Source organism: Pseudochaenichthys georgianus, chromosome 21, assembly GCF_902827115.2.
Source record: "Pseudochaenichthys georgianus chromosome 21, fPseGeo1.2, whole genome shotgun sequence".
NCBI classification, from domain to species: Eukaryota; Metazoa; Chordata; class Actinopteri; order Perciformes; family Channichthyidae; genus Pseudochaenichthys; species Pseudochaenichthys georgianus.
Window position 1 is genome coordinate 38161656 of NC_047523.1, and position 25919 is coordinate 38187574.

At 41.6% G+C, this 25919-nt stretch overlaps 1 protein-coding gene across 1 annotated transcript in view; it reads right to left on the minus strand.

The window, feature by feature from the left end:
• The window catches only part of LOC117466655 (nebulin-like), a 110318-nt gene that overhangs the window by 60823 nt on the left and 23576 nt on the right, over positions 1-25919 (minus strand). Inside the window, 67 exon segments of the mRNA XM_071207100.1 lie at positions 2599-2709; positions 2826-2933; positions 3018-3122; positions 3208-3312; positions 3421-3525; positions 4801-5112; positions 5227-5334; positions 5455-5556; positions 5680-5778; positions 5907-6011; positions 6487-6798; positions 6874-6959; positions 6962-6980; positions 7139-7243; positions 7338-7541; positions 8072-8239; positions 8241-8402; positions 8537-8557; positions 8559-8645; positions 8874-8923; positions 8926-8977; positions 9140-9343; positions 9446-9757; positions 10100-10207; positions 10314-10418; positions 10512-10621; positions 10624-10714; positions 10804-10832; positions 10835-10880; positions 10882-11064; positions 11066-11080; positions 11082-11117; positions 11322-11399; positions 11401-11430; positions 11518-11622; positions 11766-11969; positions 12063-12374; positions 12462-12569; positions 12676-12780; positions 12870-13073; positions 14520-14831; positions 14922-15029; positions 15252-15356; positions 15489-15692; positions 15781-16092; positions 16180-16287; positions 16398-16502; positions 17364-17567; positions 17673-17984; positions 18103-18210; positions 18561-18665; positions 18748-18954; positions 19454-19765; positions 19859-19966; positions 20066-20170; positions 20257-20463; positions 20676-20987; positions 21081-21188; positions 21288-21392; positions 21479-21685; positions 23408-23719; positions 23804-23911; positions 24003-24107; positions 24208-24414; positions 25163-25474; positions 25566-25673; positions 25785-25889. Of these exon segments, the coding sequence (XP_071063201.1) occupies positions 2599-2709; positions 2826-2933; positions 3018-3122; positions 3208-3312; positions 3421-3525; positions 4801-5112; positions 5227-5334; positions 5455-5556; positions 5680-5778; positions 5907-6011; positions 6487-6798; positions 6874-6959; positions 6962-6980; positions 7139-7243; positions 7338-7541; positions 8072-8239; positions 8241-8402; positions 8537-8557; positions 8559-8645; positions 8874-8923; positions 8926-8977; positions 9140-9343; positions 9446-9757; positions 10100-10207; positions 10314-10418; positions 10512-10621; positions 10624-10714; positions 10804-10832; positions 10835-10880; positions 10882-11064; positions 11066-11080; positions 11082-11117; positions 11322-11399; positions 11401-11430; positions 11518-11622; positions 11766-11969; positions 12063-12374; positions 12462-12569; positions 12676-12780; positions 12870-13073; positions 14520-14831; positions 14922-15029; positions 15252-15356; positions 15489-15692; positions 15781-16092; positions 16180-16287; positions 16398-16502; positions 17364-17567; positions 17673-17984; positions 18103-18210; positions 18561-18665; positions 18748-18954; positions 19454-19765; positions 19859-19966; positions 20066-20170; positions 20257-20463; positions 20676-20987; positions 21081-21188; positions 21288-21392; positions 21479-21685; positions 23408-23719; positions 23804-23911; positions 24003-24107; positions 24208-24414; positions 25163-25474; positions 25566-25673; positions 25785-25889 (9822 nt within the window).

Genomic DNA, 25919 nt, shown 5'->3' on the forward strand with positions numbered 1-25919 from the left:
ACATGTGAGAAGTAGAAAGTACAGGTATTTGTGTTCAACATGTAAGAAGTAGAAAGTACAGGTATTTGTGTTCAACATGTAAGAAGTAGAAAGTACAGGTATTTGGGTTCAACATGTAAGAAGTAGAAAGTACAGGTATTTGGGTTCAACATGTAAGAAGTAGAAAGTACAGGTATTTGGGTTCAACATGTAAGAAGTAGAAAGTACAGGTATTTGTGTTCAACATGTAAGAAGTAGAAAGTACAGGTATTTGTGTTCAACATGTAAGAAGTAGAAAGTACAGGTATTTGTGTTTAACATATGAGAAGTAGAAAGTACAGGTATTTGAGTTTAACATGTGAGAAGTAGAAAGTACAGGTATTTGTGTTCAACATGTAAGAAGTAGAAAGTACAGGTATTTGGGTTCAACATGTAAGAAGTAGAAAGTACAGGTATTTGAGTTCAACATGTAAGAAGTAGAAAGTACAGGTATTTGAGTTCAACATGTAAGAAGTAGAAAGTACAGGTATTTGAGTTCAACATGTGAGAAGTAGAAAGTACAGGTATTTGTGTTCAACATGTAAGAAGTAGAAAGTACAGGTATTTGGGTTCAACATGTAAGAAGTAGAAAGTACAGGTATTTGAGTTCAACTTGTAAGAAGTAGAAAGTACAGGTATTTGAGTTCAACATGTAAGAAGTAGAAAGTACAGGTATTTGAGTTCAACATGTGAGAAGTAGAAAGTACAGGTATTTGTGTTCAACATGTAAGAAGTAGAAAGTACAGGTATTTGTTTTCAACATGTAAGAAGTAGAAAGTACAGGTATTTGTGTTCAACATGTAAGAAGTAGAAAGTACAGGTATTTGTGTTTAACATATGAGAAGTAGAAAGTACAGGTATTTGAGTTTAACATGTGAGAAGTAGAAAGTACAGGTATTTGTGTTCAACATGTAAGAAGTAGAAAGTACAGGTATTTGTTTTCAACATGTAAGAAGTAGAAAGTACAGGTATTTGGGTTCAACATGTAAGAAGTAGAAAGTACAGGTATTTGAGTTCAACATGTGAGAAGTAGAAAGTACAGGTATTTGTGTTCAACATGTAAGAAGTAGAAAGTACAGGTATTTGAGTTCAACATGTGAGAAGTAGAAAGTACAGGTATTTGAGTTCAACATGTAAGAAGTAGAAAGTACAGGTATTTGAGTTCAACATGTGAGAAGTAGAAAGTACAGGTATTTGTGTTCAACATGTAAGAAGTAGAAAGTACAGGTATTTGAGTTCAACATGTGAGAAGTAGAAAGTACAGGTATTTGAGTTCAACATGTAAGAAGTAGAAAGTACAGGTATTTGAGTTCAACATGTGAGAAGTAGAAAGTACAGGTATTTGAGTTCAACATGTGAGAAGTAGAAAGTACAGGTATTTGTGTTCAACATGTAAGAAGTAGCAAGTACAGGTATTTGGGTTCAACATGTAAGAAGTAGAAAGTACAGGACAGGTATTTGAGTTTAACATGTAAGAAGTAGAAAGTACAGGTATTTGTGTTCAAAATGTAAGAAGTAGAAAGTACAGGTATTTGGGTTCAACATGTAAGAAGTAGAAAGTACAGGTATTTGTGTTCAACATGTAAGAAGTAGAAAGTACAGGTATTTGTGTTCAACATGTAAGAAGTAGAAAGTACAGGTATTTGTGTTCAACATGTAAGAAGTAGAAAGTACAGGTATTTGGGTTCAACATGTAAGAAGTAGAAAGTACAGGTATTTGTGTTCAACATGTAAGAAGTAGAAAGTACAGGTATTTGTGTTCAACATGTAAGAAGTAGAAAGTACAGGTATTTGTGTTCAACATGTAAGAAGTAGAAAGTACAGGTATTTGAGTTCAACATGTGAGAAGTAGAAAGTACAGGTATTTGTGTTTAACATGTGAGAAGTAGAAAGTACAGGTATTTGTGTTCAACATGTGAGAAGTAGAAAGTACAGGTATTTGTGTTCAACATGTAAGAAGTAGAAAGTACAGGTATTTGTGTTTAACATGTGAGAAGTAGAAAGTACAGGTATTTGAGTTCAACATGTAAGAAGTAGAAAGTACAGGTATTTGAGTTTAACATGTAAGAAGTAGAAAGTACAGGTATTTGAGTTCAACATGTAAGAAGTAGAAAGTACAGGTATTTGGGTTCAAAATTTAAGAAGTAAAAGTAAAAAGTCATCAGAAAAAAAGAGTAGTGGAGTAAAGTACTGATACAAGAGAAATGTATTTAAGTACAGTAACAAAGTATGTTTACTCCAACAATAACATCACACTCCAAGGTCTATTTCTTCTTCTATTTGCACCAATATAGATTAAAGCAAATTCCTTATGTGTGTTAATCCACGCGGCAACACACCTGATTATGATAAAAGTTGATCCGGTCCAGGTTTGTGACAGACCTTAGATTTACCTCAAGAAAGGTGCTATTTTGACTATTGATTATCAATCTCTCGCTTAAGGGAGTTTTTTGTAGTATCTGAATAACTTTTTTAAACTTTCTTTGGCTTTCATTTTGCAATATCATTCATATCTTGTTTAACTTTCTTATCAATTGAAGGATGTCTTGTCACGTATGGAATAAATCGAGGATATCTTACCAGTCCCTTGTTCTTCTCCTGTCCTCCACAGCGCATCACCTCAGGGAAGTCCACCAGGGTCCCGGCCATGTAGTGTCCCTTTACCTTCTCATGGAGCTCATGGTACTTGGCCTAGAAAAAAGTCCAGAATAATGAAAGTCAGTTTTCAGTCCACCTACTATAAGAAGAAAACATGATGCCCTTGTGCTTTCACATTTAGCAATGGACACCCTAAAGGAGTCACTTACGTCACTGATGATATCCCTGCCCTTCTTTCCGCTGAGAAGTGGGATGTATTGTTCGTCCAGCTTGTAGCCAGTAGCCTTAGACTCGTCCCATTGATGTTTGTATGTTTTCTGAAGTGACCCAAAGTAGACACAGAGTTAAAGGCAAGTCTGATGTTACCAACACATATCATACATTTATGAAATAATCATTACCTCGCTGACGTTCTTGCCCACTTCCCTGCAGTGTGCCAGTTGAGGAGTGTCTTCCGAACCAAAATAGTGACCCTTTTCTATGTTGAAGGTCTCTTTGTACTTCACCTATAGTGGGAAGCAAACAACGTTATTCATCGTTTTACTTTGCTTCTTGAAATTGAAAAATTAAACTTTTTTTTTTTGTACATACATCACTGAGGTTAGCGGCGTACAATCTCGCCAAGATGAGCTCAGGACGCTCCGCGATGTGGGTGAATTTTGCGAAGCCATCCGTTGCGCCCTGCTTGTAGTGTCTCTGCAAGGTAAAAACAACAACATTGAGGTGAGTCACAATGAACTGAAAACAAAAGAATGGGCAAAAAATGCTGAAAGAAAACAGCAGTGGGGATTACGGTCAACATACCTCGTTGAGAATCGCCTGAGCATTCCTGGCTTTGACGTGGTGGACGGACTCAGCCGGCATCCAGCCGCAGCCTCGCAGCCATTCCATGTCAGCCTTATACACACACTGAAGACAGAAAGAAAGACACATGTTATACATTAATCATACCACCTGGTGGGAAAATAGTGAATGTACTTGTATATCAGCTTGTGGAGGACACTGTTCAGGAACTAGCTGATGCTCTGTATGTGATGACTACTTCTATGGATCCTGAGATTGAAGCTCAAGCCGGTGACGACGAGTGATATTTTTCTAATACCCCCTTATCAGGATATGTATGCACTGGCTCCCTGTCCATCTCAGAACCCAATTCAAAGTACTGGTCTTCACATATAGAGCCGTCCATGGCCAAGCCCCAGCCTACATCAATGACCTGATCCACCCGCACATCACAACCCGGGCCCTGAGGTCCTCTGAGCAAGACCTCCTAAGGGTGCCCGTGTCTTTGAGGCGGTGGCCCCAAGGCTTTGGAACAAACTCCCCCAAATAATAAAAACCTCGGCCTCAATAGAGATTTTTAAGGGGCAGTTAAAGACCCACCTCTTCCGACAGGCCTTTGGGTCGTCGGAGGAGGTGAGTTAGTGGCTGTCTTCTTTTTTTTCTTTTTTTATTATTGGTGTTTTGTCCTATGTTTTATCCTATGTGTTACCTGCTGCCGTTTTATGCCTTTTATTCTACATGTTATAGTTGTACTGTGAATTGTGTCCTGTGTACTGTACTGTAAAGCACTTTGTACATCCGTGTTGAGAAGGGTGCTATATAAATAAAGTTTTACTTACTTACTTATGTATCGTATCACAGCCCTAATGTGCCGTCAGACGCTGTCTTACTCCAGCCAGCAGGTGGTGCTGTTGTTTTGTGTTACTTCTTCTTTTATTAGTAGCAGCCAATGGGAATGACTCACATTGAAAACATAGGAAGTGATACGCACATGCGAGTAGTGAGACTAGAGTTTGAATCTGAATCCATCCTTCTTTGCTATGTTGTAGAAAGCATTGCCTGTAAGTATTTTTCATATTATTTGTGTGGATATCAGCGAGTATTTTCGATATTATTTCAATGTTTAAATACATTGCCATTTTGTTATGTTTGAGGTGTATTGAAATGTTGTATATATATGTTTGCATCACAGCTAAGTGCCTAATTTCTATGTATATTGTGTTTCTTTCAGTTTTACTCTGTTGACTTGTTGATGTAAATATCTTATTTAAGGAGATAAACGCTTGCCACTTGTTGTCGAGGAGTTATCTATCTGCATAACTGTACTCATAACGACCGTGAGGGCAGAACACCTAATATTAATATGATATAAAATCCGGGGAAAGTGTGATTAGCACTCACATCGCTCTGCAGGTCGTACGCCTTCCTGGCCTGGCGCACGTCAGTGGAGTCGGGCAGGCAGGTCCAGTTGTGCAGGTGAGTCCTGTAGTTGAAGTCGTTGACCTGGATCTGGCATTTCTTGGCCAGTTCGATATTCAGCATGTCCACGGGCAGGTTGAACTTGGTCTTGGACTTGTTGAAGTCCTTCTTGTACAGGGCGTCACTGGCAATCCTGGCAGAGTTCAGAGCCAGCATGATCAGAGGGTCGTCCTGGACGCAGCGAGCACCGATGTGGTGGCCCACCTGCTTACGGTACGATTCAAGGTACTTGTGCTGCAGGAAAAGAAAAACATTATCTCTATATGCCCGAACCCACAGTTACATTAGGAACAACTTTCATTGGTATTCTGATTATGAAAGGAGGGGTGAGTGTGTCAGTCTACTCACTTTACTCTGCACTTTACTCGTGGCGATGCACTGCTTGATTGGTACGGCGTCTCCAGGCATGAAGTAGCCCGTGGCTTTGACCTTATCCCAGGCTTTGGTGTACAGTTTCTGCAAGAGATGGACATGGTTATAATAAGTTGTGTGATGATTTGTCAAGCTGATGATGAAATAGGCAAAGGATTAGGTATTGTTAAAATGTAATATGTAGCAAATCTTCAGTCGTCTTACCGGGTGAAGAATCTTCGCCACCTCTCTGGCTGTGGCGAGAATTGGAGTGTCTGGAACGGAGTACTTGGTCTTGTCCTTGTGCCAGGCCTCACGATATTTGGGCTGAACAGAAGGATAAACCAGAAGTTAGTTACCAAACACAAACTGGAATCTGTCATCGTCACGTTTAAGTGGTTGAATTGAAGATAGGCCTCAAACACGTCCACATTGCAGAGTCTTCCTCACCTCGTTGAGGACTTTAGCAGCATTCTTGGCACAGACCATGTCCAGCCTGTCAGTTGGAACAATGTATTTCTGCGTATCCAGCTTCACGCGGTAGCCTCTCTGTAAAATAGCAGGAAAGGTGTGAAAGAAGAATAATTTAGCAAATACACTGAGGGAACAAATGCAACATGTTTAACAAATGTGTATAAATGTGTTTATTTAAGAAGCTAAATGGAAGTCACACTTACATCAGCCAGGACCTTCTGTGCTTGCTTCACCCTCACTACATCCACAGACTCGTGTGGATTCCATCCACATCCACGCATCCATTCCATATCAGCTTTGTACACGGCCTGAGGAAACAAAAACAGGTTCATGTGTATGAGATATAAATGTACAGTATTTACAATGTGAGAGTTGCTCGGGCTACAATAGGATACAGACTACCGTACTTTTCGGACTATAAGCCGCGACTTTTTCCCCCATTGTTTGTGTACAGCTACCGGCCACTAGGGAACCTCCTAGATCTATGGATTTTACAGGTAAAATTAACCATGGGCTCTAGGACCGGTCCGCGCCCGCCACCTCTAAGCGGCGGGCTCCAGCAGGAAAAGCTGGAGGCCGGAAAAGAGTGAGACAGGTAGCGCGCCAAAGTGAAAGTGGAACCGAGAGACAGAACGAGAGCAAGACAGACGGACAGTTTAGCTGCTGTGGCTTATATGACGGTGCGCTTTATAGTCCGAAAAGTACGGTACATATAATTAAATAAATATGTGATCATTGCTTTAATAGAGTGAATATTATCCACAAGCATTTCTATAAACCCACATCGCTCTGCAGGTCGTACGCCTTCCTGGCCTGGCGCACGTCAGTGGAGTCGGGCAGGCAGGTCCAGTTGTGCAGGTGAGTCCTGTAGTTGAAGTCGTTGACCTGGATCTGGCATTTCTTGGCCAGTTCGATATTCAGCATGTCCACGGGCAGGTTGAACTTGGTCTTGGACTTGTTGAAGTCCTTCTTGTACAGGGCGTCACTGGCAATCCTGGCAGAGTTCAGAGCCAGCATGATCAGAGGGTCGTCCTGGACGCAGCGAGCACCGATGTGGTGGCCCACCTGCTTACGGTACGCTGCATGGTACTTGTACTAAAGAGAAGAGATAGAAGATGAAGCAAGAAATGTATTTCATGTATGATTTTACTGTATTTAAGCCTTGCTTACATCACTGACGATATCCCTGGAAGCTCTGGCCTTCAGCACGGAGATAGTATCCTCCTTGATTTGGTAGCCTTTGGCCTTCTGCGCACCCAACTCTTCGTGTACAGTTTCTGCACAGAACAAGAACATACGATCAAAAAAACAGTTGAAGCCAAACCACAAAGTAAGTACTTTATAAAACTACATTGCAAACCTGTGCATTTGAAAAGACTTAATGTAAAGTTTCAACATGGGTAGAACTTGGCTTGTTTTAAAAAAGCAAACTTACATTGCTGATGTTGACAGCATTGGCCTTGGACAGAATAAAGCCGGGGGCGTCGGGCGGCATGTGGAATTTGAGCTTGTCATTATCCCAGACTTCCCTGTATTTCCTCTGTCAGAATAAATAAAAAGGATTTAAAAAACATATTGAGTTTAACATTTACTAGAAAAGGCATTTTGCATGACCTGAATATGTAATCACTCACATCACTGATGTTGATGGCGTTTTGCTTGGACAGGACCATGGCTGGCAGATCGACCACGCTGGTGAACTTCTCGCTGCTTGGGGGCTGGCGGTAGAGCCTCTCATTGAGGATCTTCATGGCGTGCTTAGCTTTGACGACGTCCACTGAGTCCTGTGGGGACCAGCCGCATCCTCGCAGCCACTCCAAATCAGATTTGTACACGGCCTGAAAAAAGAAAGACAAAAAATACAGATGTGTTTTTGTTCTTGTGGGTTTTTCAACTTGGACGCCTCCAACAAACGGACGAAGTGATTTCACTCTCAACAAACCGAATAACATTATGTTGGGAAAATACTGAGTGTCCTCTTCCAGCATGAGAGTAACATGATAACAAAGGAATCCCAACTGTAGCTGTGAAACATGACAGGATGTGTGATGACCCAGAAGAGCATCAGGACTGTTTGAGGCAGATATAGCTCTGTGATTAACATGATGATTCAGCCTCTATGGAGAGAGACATCAAGCATGCTCATTTCTGACGTGGAGCTAATCTGAAGTAAACATTGAATACTGCTTTCTATTCCTCCACCTTGTGACTGTGTGACTCCCTCTCTGGATATCAGCATGTGAGGACACTGCTCAGGAACTAGCTGATGCTCTGTATGTGATGTCTACTTCCATTCTTGCAAGGATAATAGAGTACATGTATCCTGATATTGGAACCTCAAGCCGTGGACGAGTGATATTTTTCTAACACATTACATATACTTACATCGCTGTGTTAAGGCGTAGGCCTTCCTAGCACGGACCACATCCGTGGAGTCGGGCATGCAGGTCCAGTTGTGCAGGCGGTTGGAGTAGTTGGTTTGGTTGACCTGGTTCTGGCATTTCTTGGCCAGCGCGATGCTCAGCATGTCCACGGGGCAGGTTGTACTTTGGTCTTGGACTTGTTGTAGTCCTTCTTGTACAGGCGTCACTGAAGATCTTGGCTGCATTAGCGGCCAGCACGATCAGCTGGTCGTCTTTGACGCTGAGTGCACCGATTTGATTGCCACACTGCTTGCGGAGACCGGCCTTGTACTTGTACTAAAAACATGGGGATGGAAATATTTAGATTATTCTCATAAAAGGAATCATTGCAGTGATAAAATAAAAGGATAATGCGGGCTGAAGAATTTAGATTGTGAAGCATAATACTTCACAAATAAAGACAGACTTACATCACTGATGATATTTCGGGAAGGCCTTCGCTGCCAAAACAGAAATGGCATCTTTGGGAAGGTAGTAGCCTTTGTTGATGGTTTCCATATAGCCTTCACGGTATTGTTTCTGGGAAACAAAAGAAGGAATAGGCAGTTAGTATGTCTGATATACATTTAGTTTAAGTTCCAATATCAGTACCAATGGAGACTATTTCCTTGTACCAGTGATTACAACATCAACACTAAAATGTCCTTCATTCTTCAAACATTAGGATCTGATAATTATTCTTTTAGCAAGTTAACAATTATTGATATGACCATATGTGATGCCCTCATTGGTTAAGAACTACATTACCAGACTGGTGTTGATATTATTCTGCTTGGCCAGGATGATCTCTGGGATGTCGGTACCATGTGAAGTTTGACCTTATCCGTATCCCAGGCGGAAGTGTACGCTTTCTGTAAACAGCAGAGTGCACAGTTTTTTATGCGATTTCATCGAGTCGAACAAAGGGAAGCAAGTTCAACGCTTTCCCACATATTCTGCATAATACTTCAATCAAAAGAAGAACTGAGATAAAATGCAAAATACAATAAAGTACCATGTTCTAGGATCTCTACCTTGTTCATGATATGGGCGTTTGCCGTAGCGAGGGCATATGGGATGTCGATTGTCTTGGCTGTGAACTTGAATTTGCTGGGATGCTCACGGTACTTCCTTTCATTCAGGATCTGTCCTGCTTTCTTGGCCTTCTCCACATCAACTGAACCTATTGGCACCCAGCCGGTTCCCCTCATCCATTCCATGTCGGCCTTATAAACAGCCTACAAGTCATATCGGGAGGATACAAAGTGGAGACGCATTAATAAAATAAATAAGCAAGATAAAGTTGAGCAAACACATTCTGATAAACTCTCGTTACTCACATCGCTCTGCAGGTCGTATGCCTTCCTGGCCTGGCGCACGTCAGTGGAGTCGGGCAGGCAGGTCCAGTTGTGCAGGTGAGTCCTGTAGTTGAAGTCGTTGACCTGGATCTGGCATTTCTTGGCCAGTTCGATATTCAGCATGTCCACGGGCAGGTTGAACTTGGTCTTGGACTTGTTGAAGTCCTTCTTGTACAGGGCGTCACTGGCAATCCTGGCAGAGTTCAGAGCCAGCATGATCAGAGGGTCGTCCTGGACGCAGCGAGCACCGATGTGGTGGCCCACCTGCTTACGGTAACCTGCCTTATATTTGTACTGTGTAGAAAGAGAAGGTGAAGGTCTTTAATTAAAAAATGACCTTATGTATACATTTAGTTAGTCATAGGTTGGCATATCATTGTGACACTGACGTCAATCTTGTATAATTATATTTTATATAATAGATGTACAGTATATCGTTCACTGTCAAAATCGGTATATTTTGCCAAATTGGGATCAATAAAGTATATCTAATCTAAAGTGAAAGTACAATACAAGTAAGCACACATTTGTATAGCCTTGGACCCCCGTTTTTGAGCCACATTGCTTAAGACGGGTTATTTCGTATTGCTATCGATATATGTCTGAGAGAAAAGTGTCCTTTCGTAAGTTACGTACATCACTGATGATTTCTCTTCCTTTTTTGGCAGCAACAATAGAGACGGCATCGGACTTGATGTCGTAGCCCTTTCTGAACATCGCGTCGACGGCTTCCCTGTAATTTTTCTGAAAGAAACATTTAGATGGTTGATTATAAAATGAACACGATCAGCATCATATGTTCTTGCATGGCTGTATAATACAAGTCGAGGTCAAAACAGACCGAACGTACCTTGCTCATGTTGTAAGCATTAGCTTTAGAGAGCAGAATCTCAGGTAAGTCTGCGTTGATATGGTTCTTGACTTTGTCAGCCTCCCAAGCTGCCGTATAGTTTTTTCTGTTGTGAGGAACATAAAAAGGGATTGAAAACACATCAACACACCAGGAGATGATTGAGGAATTGTAAAAGAGGGATGTGATAGTCTTCACCTTGTTGATGATGCCAGCATTTGCTTTGGCCAAGACCATGGACATGGAAGACATGTCCGTGGTGAATTTCTGTTTGTCTGGTTTCAACCTGTACAGATGTTCGCTGAGAATCTTCCAGCGTGCTTTGCCTTCAACACATCAACTGACCCTATGGGGATCCATCCGACGCCTATCACCTCATCCATGTCAGCCTTGTATACGGCCTGTTGGGAAAATAGTTTACATGTAACATTAAAACACCTCGGCACATTGTTTGTTGAAAGATGTCGAACATGTCCCAAGAGAGGCTCACATCGCTCTGCAGGTTGTACGCTTTCCTGCCTGGCGCACGTCACTGGAGTCGGGCAGGCAGGTCCAGTTGTGCAGGCGGGGTGATGTAGTTGGCGTGGTTGACCTGGATCTGGCATTTCTTGGCCAGCTCGATACTCAGCATGTCCACGGGCAGGTGGAACTTGGTCTTGGACTGGTTGAAGTCCTTCTTGTACAGGGCGTCACTGGCAATCCTGGCTGAGTTCATAGCCAGCACGATCAGAGGGTCGTCTTTGACGCTCAGGGGCTCCGATGTGGTGGGCCCACCTGCTTACGGTATCCTGTCTTGTACTTGTACTGATGATATCAACAGAAAAGGGTTTTATGTTTTCAGAAATCCCGATTTATAAATGACAGCATTACAAAAGTAAGTGTTCTTCCAGTATAAAGGAGTGTAACAAAAAGTAGCAGCCATTAATAACTAATAATTTGCCCCAAAAAAAGAATATTGCATGACAGTGTTGTTATAGCTAGTGTTGGTGTGAGTTGTGGGTCACTTACATCACTGATGATGTCCCTGGAGGCCTTGGCAGCCTTTACAGAGATAGCATCCCCGGGAAGATAATATCCTTTGCTGATTGGTGTCCTCGTAACCTTGTCTGTAGAGTTTCTACAAAGAAAGACACATATGAATACTTTAGTTAACAGCTCTTCAACAAATGGAGGTCCAACAATTCAGCTTCTTCACTAAGCTAACCTTGCTCATGGTGATGGCATTCTGCTGACCGAGGATGATCTCAGGGGTGTCGGGGTTGATGTGCAGCTTGGTCTTGTCCTTCTCCCATGCGGCGGTGTAGAGTTTCTGGAACAAACCACAAATAAGTGTTACTTGATGGTTTTAACTGAAGAGATCTCAAGAGAGAGGTCTCCATTGCAAATCACGGTCGTAATAGACCTTTTTTCACAAAGATATTTGAATTCAACCCAAAATATTTCAATTCGAACCTTGTTCATGACCAAAGCGTTATTCTTCGCAAGTACGAGGTTCATAGCCTCTGTGGTGCTCTTGAAGGGGAAATTGCTTGCGGGTTGGCGGTACTTCCTTTCATTCAAAGCATTTCCAGCTTTCTTGGCTTTCTCCACATCCAGTGAGCCAATGGGAACCCAGCCCAAACCCTGGAGCCACTTCAAGTCAGCTTTGTACACAGCCTTTGAAGTGAGTAGAGAAAACAATTAAATTCCTCACATACTTAGTAGCATGAAACTGAAATAAAAACAATCAAGCAAGGGAGCTACACTCACATCACTCTGTATGTCATACGCGTGCCTGGCCTGGCGCACATCAGTGGAGTCTGGAAGACAAGTCCAGTTGTGCAGGCGGGTGATGTAGTTGGCGTGGTTGACCTGGATCTGGTTCTTCTTTGCCAGCGCAAAGGCGATCATGTCCACAGGCAGGTTGAACTTGGTCTTGGACTTGTTGAAGTCCTTCTTGTACAGATGGTCACTGGCAATCTTGGCTGAGTTCAGAGCCAGCACCAGCAGAGGATCGTCCTGGACGCAGCGAGCTCCGATGTGGTGGCCCACCTGCTTACGGTATCCTTCATGGTACTTGTGCTGGAAGAAAATGTAATAACAAAGTTCCATGGTTACATGTGTAGTGATAAACATATGGAAACGGTTTGTATTTGTTGAAAAGCTTACATCACTGGCAATATCCCTGGTCTTCTTGGCAGCGAGGATGGAAATGGCATCGCCGCGCAGGTCGTAGCCCTTCTTCTTGGAGTCTTCATTTGCCTGCTTGTACTTTTTCTGTAAACAAACACAAACATCCCAGAAATTAAGTATACATTAACTCTTGAAAGTAAACTGGAATACGGGTTGCTGTATCGCCATAAATACTGCATTTTTCACGTACCAAACTGTAGTTGACATTGTTTGCTTTGGCTAGAAGAACATCCATAGAATCAGGCATGATGTGGATCTTCGTCTTCTCCTTGTTCCAGGCATCAGAGTATGCTTTCTGTGGTCATAAAAGAAAGAAAGAGAGAAATTGATGAACATTGCAAATATGCATTATTATGATGACATAATTGTAATGTTATTTCATACCTTGTTCATAACCTTGTTATTGGCCTTAGCCAACACCAGGGACATGTCCTCAGTGGTGAGTTTGAATTTGAAGTTGCTTGGGTGTTGACGATACTTCCTCTCATTCAGAGCCTCACCGGCTTTCTTTGCCTTCTCAACATCCAGTGAACCTATTGGCACCCATCCGATACCCTGCATCATCTTGAGGTCCTCCTTGTACACATTCTGGATGCAACAAAAAGGTTTAATGTTGTGAACGATGATTTTACAACTTGAAATATCTGCAAAACGAATACTGCACAAAGTAAGGCAAGGCAAGTTTATTTATATAGCACCTTTCAGCACCAGGCAATTCAAGGTGCTTTACAAAAATGAAAGACATTCAGATAAAGGCATTTAAAAACAGTAAAAGATAATAAAAGAAACATTAAAAGAAAAACAAAAAATTAAAGACATTAAGAAAAAATACATGGATAAAAGTTACAGTGCAGTTTAAGATATGAATAGTTCAATTAAAAGCAGCGGCAAAAAGAAAAGTCTTCAGCCTGGATTTAAAAGTAGTCAGAGTTGCAGCGGACCTGCAGGTTTCTGGGGGTTTGTTCCAGATGTTTGGAGCATAATAACTGAACGCTGCTTCTCCATGTTTAGTTCTGGCTCTGGGGACAGAAAGCTGACCAGTCCCTGAAGACCTGAGAGATCTGGATGGTTCATAGTTTAGCAGGAGGTCAGAAATGTATTTGGGCCTAAACCATTCAGTGATTTATAAACCAGCAGCAGTATTTTGAAATCTATTCTTTGACACACAGGAAGCCAGTGTAAAGACTTCAGAACAGTGATGTGATCCACTTTCTTAGTGTCAGTGAGGACTCGAGCAGCGGCGTTCTGAATCAGCTGCAGCTTCCTAATAGATGTTTTAGTGAGACCTGTGAAGACACCATTGCAGTAGTCGAGTCTACTGAAGATAAAAGCATGGACAAGTTTTTCCAAATCCTGCTGTGACATTAGTCTTTTAATCCTAGATATATTCTTTAGGTGATAGTAGGCTGATTTAGTAACTGTTTTAATGTGACTGTTGAAACTCAGGTCAGAGTCCATGACTACACCTAGATTTCTGGCTTTATCTGTTGTTTTGAACATTGCAGACTGAAGCTCAGCGCTAACTTTTAAACGTTCTGCCTTTGCTCCAAAAACCATTACCTCAGTTTTATCTTTGTTTAATTGGAGAAAGTTCTGACACATCCAGTCATTGATTTGTTCAATGCACTTACTCAGTGTTTGAATTGGAGCATAGTCTCCTGGTGAAATTGTTACGTAGATGTGTGTGTCATCTGCATAGCTATGGTAACTTATTTTGTTGTTTTTCATTATCTGAGCCAGTGGTAGCATGTAGATGTTAAAGAGAAGAGGCCCCAAGATGGAGCCTTGAGGAACCCCACATGTCATATTTGTCAACGCAGATGTGTATTTACCTATAGAAACAAAGTTGTTTCTGTCCTTTAGGTAGGATTCAAACCAATTTAGAACTGTTTCCGAAAGTCCCACCCAGTTTTCCAGTCGGTCTAGTAATATGCTGTGGTCAACAGTGTCAAACGCAGCACTGAGATCTAATAACACTAACACTGAAGTTCTGCCACTGTCTGTGTAAGTAAGCATTTAAGGATTCATACTCACATCACTCTGTATGTCATACGCGCGCCTGGCCTGGCGCACATCAGTGGAGTCTGGAAGACAAGTCCAGTTGTGGAGGCGGGTGATGTAGTTGGCGTGGTTGACCTGGATCTGGTTCTTCTTGGCCAGTGCAAAGGCGATCATGTCCACAGGCAGGTTGAACTTGGTCTTGGACTTGTTGAAGTCCTTCTTGTACAGATGGTCACTGGCAATCCTGGCTGAGTTCAGAGCCAGCACCAGCAGAGGGTCGTCCTGGACGCAGCGAGCACCGATGTGGTGGCCCACCTGCTTACGGTATCCTTCATGGTACTTGTGCTGGAAGAAAATTGAACAACAAAGTTTCATGGTTACATGTGCAGTGATAACCATATGGAAACAGTTTTAAAAAGAAATCCCACAGCTTACATCACTGGCAATATCCCTGGTCTTCTTGGCAGCAAGGATGGAAATGGCATCGCCGCGCAGGTCGTAGCCCTTCTTCTTGGAGTCTTCATTTGCCTGCTTGTACTTTTTCTGTAAACAAACACAAACATCCCACATTAAGTGTACATTCATTTCTGATTAAAAGTAGGTCTGAGTTATAATAAGACAGATGTATCGAAAACAAACAATATCCTAATGAATATAGCATATTGTAACCTTGTTTAAAAATATCTTACATCAATAAAATGTATTACTATTATCCTTATACTGTATTTAATTGCTTTACCATAATATGTTTAATTTTTCACTCACCAAACTGTAGTTGACATTGTTTGCTTTGGCTAGAAGAACATCCATAGAGTCAGGCATGATGTGGATCGTTGTCTTGTCGCGGTTCCAGGCGTCAGAGTATGCTTTCTGTAAAGATAAAACAATATATATTATTATTACAATATACTTTAATTAACGGAAAAGCTTTCATCATATCAGTATAAGTAGTTCAACTGAGCCATTTTGACCCTCTCGATTACAGGATTGATGATTTCATACCTTGTTCATAACCTTGTTATTGGCCTTAGCCAACACCAGGGACATGTCCTCAGTGGTGATTTTGAATTTGAAGTTGCTTGGGTGTTGACGATACTTCCTCTCATTCAGAGCCTCTCCGGCTTTCTTTGCCTTCTCAACATCCAGTGAACCTATTGGCACCCATCCGATACCCTGCATCATCTTGAGGTCCTCCTTGTACACATTCTGGATGCAACAGACACATTGTGTTATATGGTCCAAGATGTTCAAAAAATAAACTTTCCATAAGATATATTTCAGAATTCATACTCACATCACTCTGTATGTCATACGCGCGCCTGGCCTGGCGCACATCAGTGGAGTCTGGAAGACAAGTCCAGTTGTGGAGGCGGGTGATGTAGTTGGCGTGGTTGACCTGGATCTGGTTCTTCTTGGCCAGCGCAAAGGCGATCATGTCCACAGGCAGGTTGAACTTGGTCTTGGACTTGTTGAAGTCCTTCTTGTACAAAGCGTCACTGGCAATCCTGGCTGAGTTCAGAGCCAGCACCAGCAGAGGGTCGTCCTGGACGCAGCGAGCACCGATGTGGTGGCCCACCTGCTTACGGTATCCTTCATGGTACTTGTGCTGGAAGAAAATTGAATAACAAAGTTCCATGGTTACATGTGCAGTGATAAACATGTGGAAACGGTTTGTATTTGTTAAAAAGCTTACATCACTGGCAATATCCCTGGTCTTCTTGGCTGCGATGATAGAAATGGCATCATTGCGCAGGTCGTAGCCCTTCTTCTTGGCGTCCTCATTTGCCTGCCTGTACTTGTTCTGTATAAAGGAAAATAAAATGTTTTTAAATTAACATCTTCTGAAAAATGGTTGTGTACCAATAATAATGTTGCTTTAAAGCGATCAATTACTCAGAAAATGTGACTCACCAAACTGTAGTTGGTTTTGTTTGCTTTGGCTAGAAGAACCTCCATCGAGTCAGGCATGATGTGGATTGATGTCTTGTCTTTCTCCCAGGCTTGATTGTAAGCTTGCTGTAGATCAAATTAAAACAAAATAGGTTTAGTTTCAATAATACAATATTAAAAACATTTAGAAAATGATATATACAGCTGATGAAATTAGAAAACTCCTAACTATAGGACTTCTTAAATCTAGTGAAGAATGTTTTCAAGTCGTCAGGAACTTTTTCTCAGCTTTGTTCACATTCAATTTCGCTTAAGATTATATTGAATAGATTAAAACTACACTTAATAACCTCCTCAGATGTATTTTCTACAATCAGAGGCACAACAAAGGTTGTACTTAATCAGGGTTGTAGTTTGCATTGATCTCTAAACCTTTCAAATGATGTGCAAAAAGAAAAATATGTATTTAAGGCTGAATCATCACTGATATTGCGCTATGCAGATGTGTTGATATTCCTCACAGAGAGACAGAAACTACAGCACTATCTTTTAACATAAAATACCCAATTTTAGAGACATTCAGGGTATACATTAGATTTTATATAATGAAATGCAAGTCTGTTAATCATTACATTATTTTAAATGTACCCTAATTAAGCCCATTGGATATTTAGACATTCATATCACTTCCAATGAACAGCTTGTTTCTTATTTACCAAACAATGTTTATTCTTATAGAGTATGGTTAAATTGACTTTGCTGTTATCGACATTAGGAAAAACCCATGTTATGAAAGCTAAAATTCCTTTTCTATTTCAGGCCATGCTATCGTCCTTCCTTATGTTTTGAAAAACTGAACAAAAAACATAATGCAAAGTACTGTCTTTACAGTTAAAGACAACCTATGAAGTGAACTTGCAGAAAAACATGCATCAATATTGTATAAAACACAACATTATACATTTAAAAAAACCGCATAGAAAATACCTTGTTCATAACCTTGTTATTGGCCTTAGCCAACACCAGGGACATGTCCTCAGTGGTGAGTTTGAATTTGAAGTTGCTTGGGTGTTGACGATACTTCCTCTCATTCAGAGCCTCTCCGGCTTTCTTTGCCTTCTCAACATCCAGTGAACCTATTGGCACCCACCCGATACCCTGCATCATCTTGAAGTCCTCCTTGTACACATTCTGGATGCAACAAAAAGGTTTAATGTTGTGAACGATGATTTTACAACTTGAAATATCTGCAAAACGAATACTGCACAAAGTAAGCATTTCAGGATTCATACTCACATCACTCTGTATGTCATACGCGCGCCTGGCCTGGCGCACATCAGTGGAGTCTGGAAGACAAGTCCAGTTGTGGAGGCGGGTGATGTAGTTGGCGTGGTTGACCTGGATCTGGTTCTTCTTGGCCAGCGCAAAGGCGATCATGTCCACAGGCAGGTTGAACTTGGTCTTGGACTTGTTGAAGTCCTTCTTGTACAAAGCGTCACTGGCAATCTTGGCTGAGTTCAGAGCCAGAACCAGCAGAGGGTCGTCCTGGACGCAGCGAGCACCGATGTGGTGGCCGACCTGCTTACGGTATCCTGCATGGTACTTGTGCTAAAAAAGAAAGTGTGAGAGTTTTATCATCAAATAAAAAAACTCTTGAGGGTGGGAATATCACAATTGATGTATCCAGTTGTTGGAACAGTATAGGAATATCCACACAGGCACTTACATCACTAGCAATAGCAGTGGAAGCTTTGGCAGCCAAGACTGAGATGGCATCACCACGAAGATGGTGGCCCTTCTTCTTGGACAGCTCATGGTCCAACTTGTACAGTTTCTGAAGAGAGAAAGGATACACATGTTTATTAAGGAGAGCATGTCTTCTTTATACTGAATCAACTAATGCACCAACGTGAAGTAATGTAATCAATTCAGTTTATTAACCAACAGTTCAAAATACAAATATAATGATGATTGAAATCCAGCAACCTGGTAATCTAGCTCAGACACAAAGCAAATAGTCTTTCAAATATATTATTACTCTCGAAATGGAGATACCGTTCTGTTTACTGATCCCAACCAATTCCTTTTGGCGAAATCCATACGACTAGTTTTGTTTGTTTCCATAACAGACCCCAGAAAAGATCTAGAAAAACATGTGTGGAAGCATTAAGTATAACCCTTTACCTCACTGACGTTCTTCTTGTTTCCTCTGGCTAGAACAATGTCCATCGCATCAGGCATCATGTGGACTGAAGTCTTGGCTTTTTCCCAGGCAGTGGTGTAGGATTGCTAAAAAACAACATTTACGTCACATACATGCTAGAGTAGACCAATTTGTGATTTAAAAAAACCCACAAATCCTATCCAGTACCTTATTCATGATCTTGTTGTTGGCGGTGGCCAGTAAGAGATCCATGGAGTGCATGTCTTTGGTGAAATTGAATTTGCTGGGAGACTGACGGTATTTGGATTCGCTGAAGATACGTCCGGCTAATTTTGCTTTCTCAACATCCAACGATCCAATGGGAACCCATCCTACTCCCTTAACGTAGCTTTCATACTCACTCTTGTACTGGTTCTGAGGGGGGAAGTCAACAAAAACAGTTTATTTTAGATGCAAAACAGCTACATGCAAAGTCAATGTCCCAATTTGGAGTGAAAGTCTTGTGTAAATAGATATTATTTCAGTCAGACTCTCTATCACTGGCGATGAACTGCATGTTATGAGCAAGTCGCAGGTTCATAGCGTCAGGCATCACAGTGTAGTGTGGGATGGACTGCTTGTATCCAGCATTAGTCTGAACACGTGAACTTTAACCACACCTTTATAATTAGTCCATTGCTTACTTTTCACTTGAATTAAGAATAGAGAAACAAAACATATGCCATTGTCCAATTTAACTTAATAGTTTTTCGACATGTATAGTATAGATAATCTTGCACTATCTTATAGATTAGTTGTATTGTTGTATGTCTTGTATGTTGCATTGTTGAAGGAGCCTGGGACTTCAGATGTTCACTGCCATAACTACACTGAAGCTACTAGGCTATTGTTTGGGTAAAAAGTGAGAACATACATCACTCTGAATCTCCATCATGTTGCGGCACCGCTGCACGTTCAAGTTGTCCGGCAGCATCAAGTAGCCGTTAGGGATCTTCCTGTAGCCGGCGAAGGTCTGAACCTTCGAAGCATGTTTGGCCTGCACCAAACTCATCATGTCCACTGGGGAGTGATACTTCAGCTTGGCCTTGTTGTAGTCCTTCTTGTAGTTCTTGTCACTCTGCAATTTGGCCAACTGCATGTAGTGGACCATCAGAGGATCGTCCTTGACGCTGCGGAAACCAACATGGTGTCCTCTGGCCTTCTCGTAAGCCAGCTTGTACTTGTACTGTAAACGGTGAAAGAATACTTGTTGAACATGCATGGTGGGTTTCAGTAGATTCCCTTCTTAATTTGGCACAGGAATGTTTGTTCGACTTACGTCACTGGCAATTCTAGTTCCAGCTTTGGCGGCCACGATTGCGATGGCGTCTCCTTTGAGATGGTAGCCCTTATTGGCCATCGCCACAACACCGGCTTTGTAAAGTTTCTGTTTGGATAAAAGTAAGAGTGTTAAAATACACAAACCGATCACCATTATTTATATACAATTGGAGGTAGGTTAAACAGTTTTAAGTATTCCTCTTACGTTGCTCATGTTGAGGGCATTGGCCTTGGCCAGGATGATTTCAGGAGAATCAGGCATGACGTGGATGCTCAGTTTGGCCTTATTCCAAGCTGCAGTGTATGCTTGCTGTAAGACCAGAAAAACAAATGAATGATGATAATAATTCATACTTAGTGGCCCTGCACTCTACAGAACAGTTAACCGTGTTGTACCTTGTTCATGATCTTGTTGTTGGCAGTAGCCAGAGCGATGTCCATGGAGTCCATCAGCTTGCTGAACTTGTGGGTGGATGGGTCGGTGCGGTACTTGTTGTCGCTCTGAATCAGACCGCCAATTTTAGCCGTCTCAACTCCAATTGAGCCGATCGGGACCCATCCAGTGCCTCTGATATAGTTATTCCATTCAGACTTGTAGTCACACTGAAAAAAACCATAATTCAGATGATTAGAGTTTGATAAAAATCAATTATTAGTTGTTTTCTGCCTTTGTGGTAGAGAAACTCCCTCTGGAGGGAACACAGGGATTCTAGCCTTTGCAGACCCTTTACATGCACACAAACCTATATAACATACTACAGGAAAGGGGAGACCCCAAGAAGCATGTTAGGGCCCCTTTAATGTTTGAAACTTACATCGCTAGCCTGGGTGCTCATGGCGCGAGAGTGCTTCAGGCTAATTGCATCAGGGAGGAGAGAGTAACTGTGCTGGATCTTCCTGTATCCGGCGAAGGTCTGAACCTTCGAAGCATGTTTGGCCTGCACCAAACTCATCATGTCCACTGGGGAGTGATACTTCAGCTTGGCCTTGTTGTAGTCCTTCTTGTAGTTCTTGTCACTCTGCAATTTGGCCAACTGCATGTAGTGGACCATCAGAGGATCGTCCTTGACGCTGCGGAAACCAACATGGTGTCCTCTGGCCTTCTCGTAAGCCAGCTTGTACTTGTACTGTAAACGGTGAAAGAATACTTGTTTAACATGCATGGTGGGTTTCAGTAGATTCCCTTCTTAATTTGGCACAGGAATGTTTGTTCGACTTACGTCACTGGCAATTCTAGTTCCAGCTTTGGCGGCCACGATTGCGATGGCGTCTCCTTTGAGATGGTAGCCCTTATTGGCCATCGCCACAACACCGGCTTTGTAAAGTTTCTGTTTGGATAAACGTAAGAGTGTTAAAATACACAAACCGATCACCATTATTTATATACAATTAGAGGTAGGTTAAACAGTTTTAAGTATTCCTCTTACGTTGCTCATGTTGAGGGCATTGGCCTTGGCCAGGATGATTTCAGGAGAATCAGGCATGACGTGGATGCTCAGTTTGGCCTTATTCCAAGCTGCAGTGTATGCTTGCTGTAAGACCAGAAAAACAAATGAATGATGATAATAATTCATACTTAGTGGCCCTGCACTCTACAGAACAGTTAACCGTGTTGTACCTTGTTCATGATCTTGTTGTTGGCAGTAGCCAGAGCGATGTCCATGGAGTCCATCAGCTTGCTGAACTTGTGGGTGGATGGGTCGGTGCGGTACTTGTTGTCGCTCTGAATCAGACCGCCAATTTTAGCCGTCTCAACTCCAATTGAGCCGATCGGGACCCATCCAGTGCCTCTGATATAGTTATTCCATTCAGACTTGTAGTCACACTGAAAAAAAACATGGATAAATTGTTAGGTATGACTCGTGTTAACGTTTTGCACAATTGTGAATACAATAGATACATTTAATGTTGCAACTGGCAAAAAGTAAAACATTAGCCTCTAAACTGCGGATGGGTAGAAGTATAAAATAGCAGGATTTGTAAATACTTCTTCTACACTATAATTAAAAATGACAATTAGTAGTGATTGAACGAATTCCCATTTAAATGTAAACATTTAGGTAATTTCTTTTAAATTAAGTTAATTTTATTCTCTGTGTTTATTTAATAATTTTTTTTGTATTATGTTGGAGCCCGTTTTAACTCTATTTGAAAGGTTCTATATAAATAAAGTGTATTATTATTTAATCTGAAAGGAAACTTTGGGATTTTAGCCTTAGCAGACCATTTACATGCACAAAAACCTATATAACGCACTACAGGAAAGGGAAATGGCATTTGAAGGCCCCTTTAGGCAAGGCAAGTTTATTTATATAGCACTTTTCAACACAAGGCAATTCAAAGTGCTTTACAAAAATGAAAGACATTAAGCATTAAAAAAGAAAAGTTAATAAAATAAACGTTAAAAGGAAAAATACATGGATAAAAGTTACAGTGCAGTTTAAGATATGAATAGTTCAATTAAAAGCAGCTGCAAAAAGAAAAGTCTTCAGCCTGGATTTAAAAGTAGTCAGAGTTGCAGCGGACCTGCAGGTTTCTGGGAGTTGGTTCCAGATATTTGGAGCATAATAACTGAACGCTGCTTCTCCATGTTTAGTTCTGACTCTAGGGACAGAAAGCTGACCAGTCCCTGAAGACCTGAGAGATCTGGATGGTTCATAATTTAGCAGGAGGTCAGAAATGTATTTTGGGCCTAAACCATTCAGTGCTTTATAAACCAGCAGCAGTATTTTGAAATCTATTCTTTGACACACAGGAAGCCAGTGTAAAGACTTCAGAGCAGGAGTGATGTGATCCACTTTCTTAGTGTCAGTGAGGACTCGAGCAGCGGCGTTCTGAATCAGCTGCAGCTTTCTAATAGACTTTTTAGTGAGACCTGTGAAGACGCCATTGCAGTAGTCGAGTCTACTGAATATAAAAGCATGGACAAGTTTTTCAAAATCCTGCTGTGACATTAGTCTTTTAATCCTAGATATATTCTTTAGGTGATAGTAGGCTGATTTAGTAACTGTTTTAATGTGACTGTTGAAACTCAGGTCAGAGTCCATGACTACACCTAGATTTCTGGCTTTATCTGTTGGTTTGAACATTGCAGACTGAAGCTCAGCGCTAACTTTTATATGTTCTGCCTTGGCTCCAAAAACCATTACCTCAGTTTTATCTTTGTTTAATTGGAGAAAGTTCTGACACATCCAGTCATTGATTTGTTCAATGAACTTACTCAGTGTTTGAATTGGAGCATAGTCTCCTGGTGAAATTGTTACGTAGATTTGTGTGTCATCTGCATAGCTATGGTAACTTATTTTGTTGTTTTTCATTATCTGAGCCAGTGGTAGCATGTAGATGTAAAAGAGAAGAGGCCCCAAGATAGAGCCTTGAGGAACTCCACATGTCATATTTGTCAACTCAGATGTGTATTTACCTATAGAAACAAAGTTGTTTCTGTCCTTTAAGTAGGATTCAAACCAATTTAGAACTGTTTCCGAAAGTCCCACCCAGTTTTCCAGTCGGTCTAGTAATATGCTGTGCTTTAAGGTTTCAAACTTACATCACTTGACTGGGCGTTCATTTTGCGACACCGCTGCACGTTCAAGTTGTCCGGCAGGATCATGTAGCCGTTAGGGATCTTCCTGTAGCCGGCGAAGGTCTGAACCTTTGAAGCATGTTTGGCCTGGGTCAAACTCATCATGTCCACTGGGGAGTGATACTTCAGCTTGGCCTTGTGGTAGTCCTTCGTGTAGTTCTTGTCACTCTGCATCTTGGCCACCTTCATGTAGTGGACCAGCAGGGGATCGTCCTCGATGCTGCGGAAACCAACATGGTGGCCCTTTGCCTTCTCAAATTCTTTCTTATATTGGATCTGGAAAAAAAGGATTTGTGGACGTTAGTGACTTTTTCAGTTAAATGGAAAAAAGTGCGTTGGGTAGATTTATGATATACATACATTGCTGGCAATATGTCTGCCATGCTTGGCGTGAATGACAGAAATGGCATCCGGCTTCATGTTGTATCCCTTGGCAATATCGGCCAGCCACTTGTGCTTGTAGTGAGTCTGTGGATAAACAAAGCAAAAAAGTGTTCCGACAATTATTTCTTTGGCATACAAAACATTTTCTAACTTAATGAATATGATGTCCTCTTACCTCGCTCAGGGTCTGGGCGTTGAATTTAGCCTGAAGGAACTGAGGGCTGTCACCCGGCAGATTATAGGTGTGCATGAACTTCTCTCCAGAAGCTTTGTATGAAGACTAGAGAGGAAGAACAAAAGTCAAACCTGGTACATGAATAATCAACACATTTTGGAGTTGTGAAGGCATTGGTTTCTTTATTATTAGAAGACATTCTTACGTGATCCATGATCTTGGTGTTGGCCATGGCCAGAGTTATGTTCATGGCATCAGTCTTGCTGGTGAATTTGAAAGAGCTTGGGGGCTGGCGGTAGTGGTGCTCATCCAGGGCGGCTGTAGCAACTTTGGCCTTCTCCACATCAATAGAACCAATAGGGATCCAACCTGTGCCTTTAGTGAAGTTGCTGTATTCTGACTTGTAGAGATTCTGTGGGTTTAAAGAGAAGAAGATTGAGAAATTCAGTGTTTGTCGTCAATTATTGTTGTGCTTTTATTGAGGTCTTAAAGGTAGGGTATGTAAGTTTGAGAAACCAGCTCGAGATCGCCAGAATTTGAAAATACACGACCGGAGAAAATCTGCCACTTCCTGACAGAGCCCCTCCTCCAACACACACGAACGCCACATGACCAATGAGGGCACGAGATAAGTGTGTGCACAGATGGCAGGTAGGCCATCCAGTTACTTTAGCCAGGCCGGCTCAGATGATTGGTCGTGCTTTTCACAGTACCACGGCTTCCACAGATGACATTTTGTTTTTAAGGATTTTTTGTCAAAGCACTTCAGATATTCATTGCTATCGAGATGTTAAGAGCATTCCATGGAATATAACAAAAAGTGTATCTCGAGCCGGTTTCTCAAACTTACATACCCCACCTTTAATGTGTGCATATGTATAAATGTGTCTTTTGGTTGTGTATATATATATATATAGGTATATACACATTTGCATACATATTTTTAAATATATTGGTTTTTGTATTCGGGATTGTGAGAAACGGTATTTCGATCTCTCTGTCTGTACACACAAACTGAAAGTTGGACAATAAAGTTGACTTTGACTTGAATTCGCTTATTGCTTTTCTGTTTCCAGCGTCACACAGATGCATGCTGCGTTTAAGTGTTTTTCAAAGACTTGGACATCTACATACAGTATGCGTAAAAAGTGAGAACATACATCACTCTGAATCTCCATCATGTTGCGGCAGCGCTGCACGTTCAAGTTGTCCGGCAGGAGCAAGTAGCCCTTAGGGATCTTCCTGTAGCCGGCGAAGGTCTGAACCTTTGAAGCATGTTTGGCCTGGGTCAAACTCATCATGTCCACTGGGGAGTGATACTTCAGCTTGGCCTTGTGGTAGTCCTTCGTGTAGTTCTTGTCACTCTGCATCTTGGCCACCTTCATGTAGTGGACCAGCAGGGGATCGTCCTCGATGCTGCGGAAGCCAACATGGTGGCCCTTTGCCTTCTCATAAGCCAGCTTGTACTTGTACTGTAAAAAAAAAAAAGACGAACGTTAGGTATGAAAAGCATTATCGGATTCAGTAACGATTCAAACGTTTTATTATCGGCATGCTACTTACATCACTGGCGATTTTAGTGGACTGTTTTGCTGCAATAATGGAAATGGCATCTTGCTTCACGTGATGTCCTTTGAGCAGATCTTGGCGATGAGCATAGGTGTAGTAATTCTAAATAAAATGAATGAAGTGTTATATCACAGGATAAAAAAGTCATTTCTCGACATATTCTACACGTATGCATAAAGGCTGGAAAATACTAAATAAGAATGTGCGACTCACCTTGCTGATGTTGACGGCGTTGTATCTGGCTTGCATCAGTTCAGGGACGTCAGCAGGGAGATGGTAAGTGTGCAAAAACTTCTCTCCACTGGCCTTATACTCTTTCTGCAAAAAGACAACAAAGACATCGGTTTG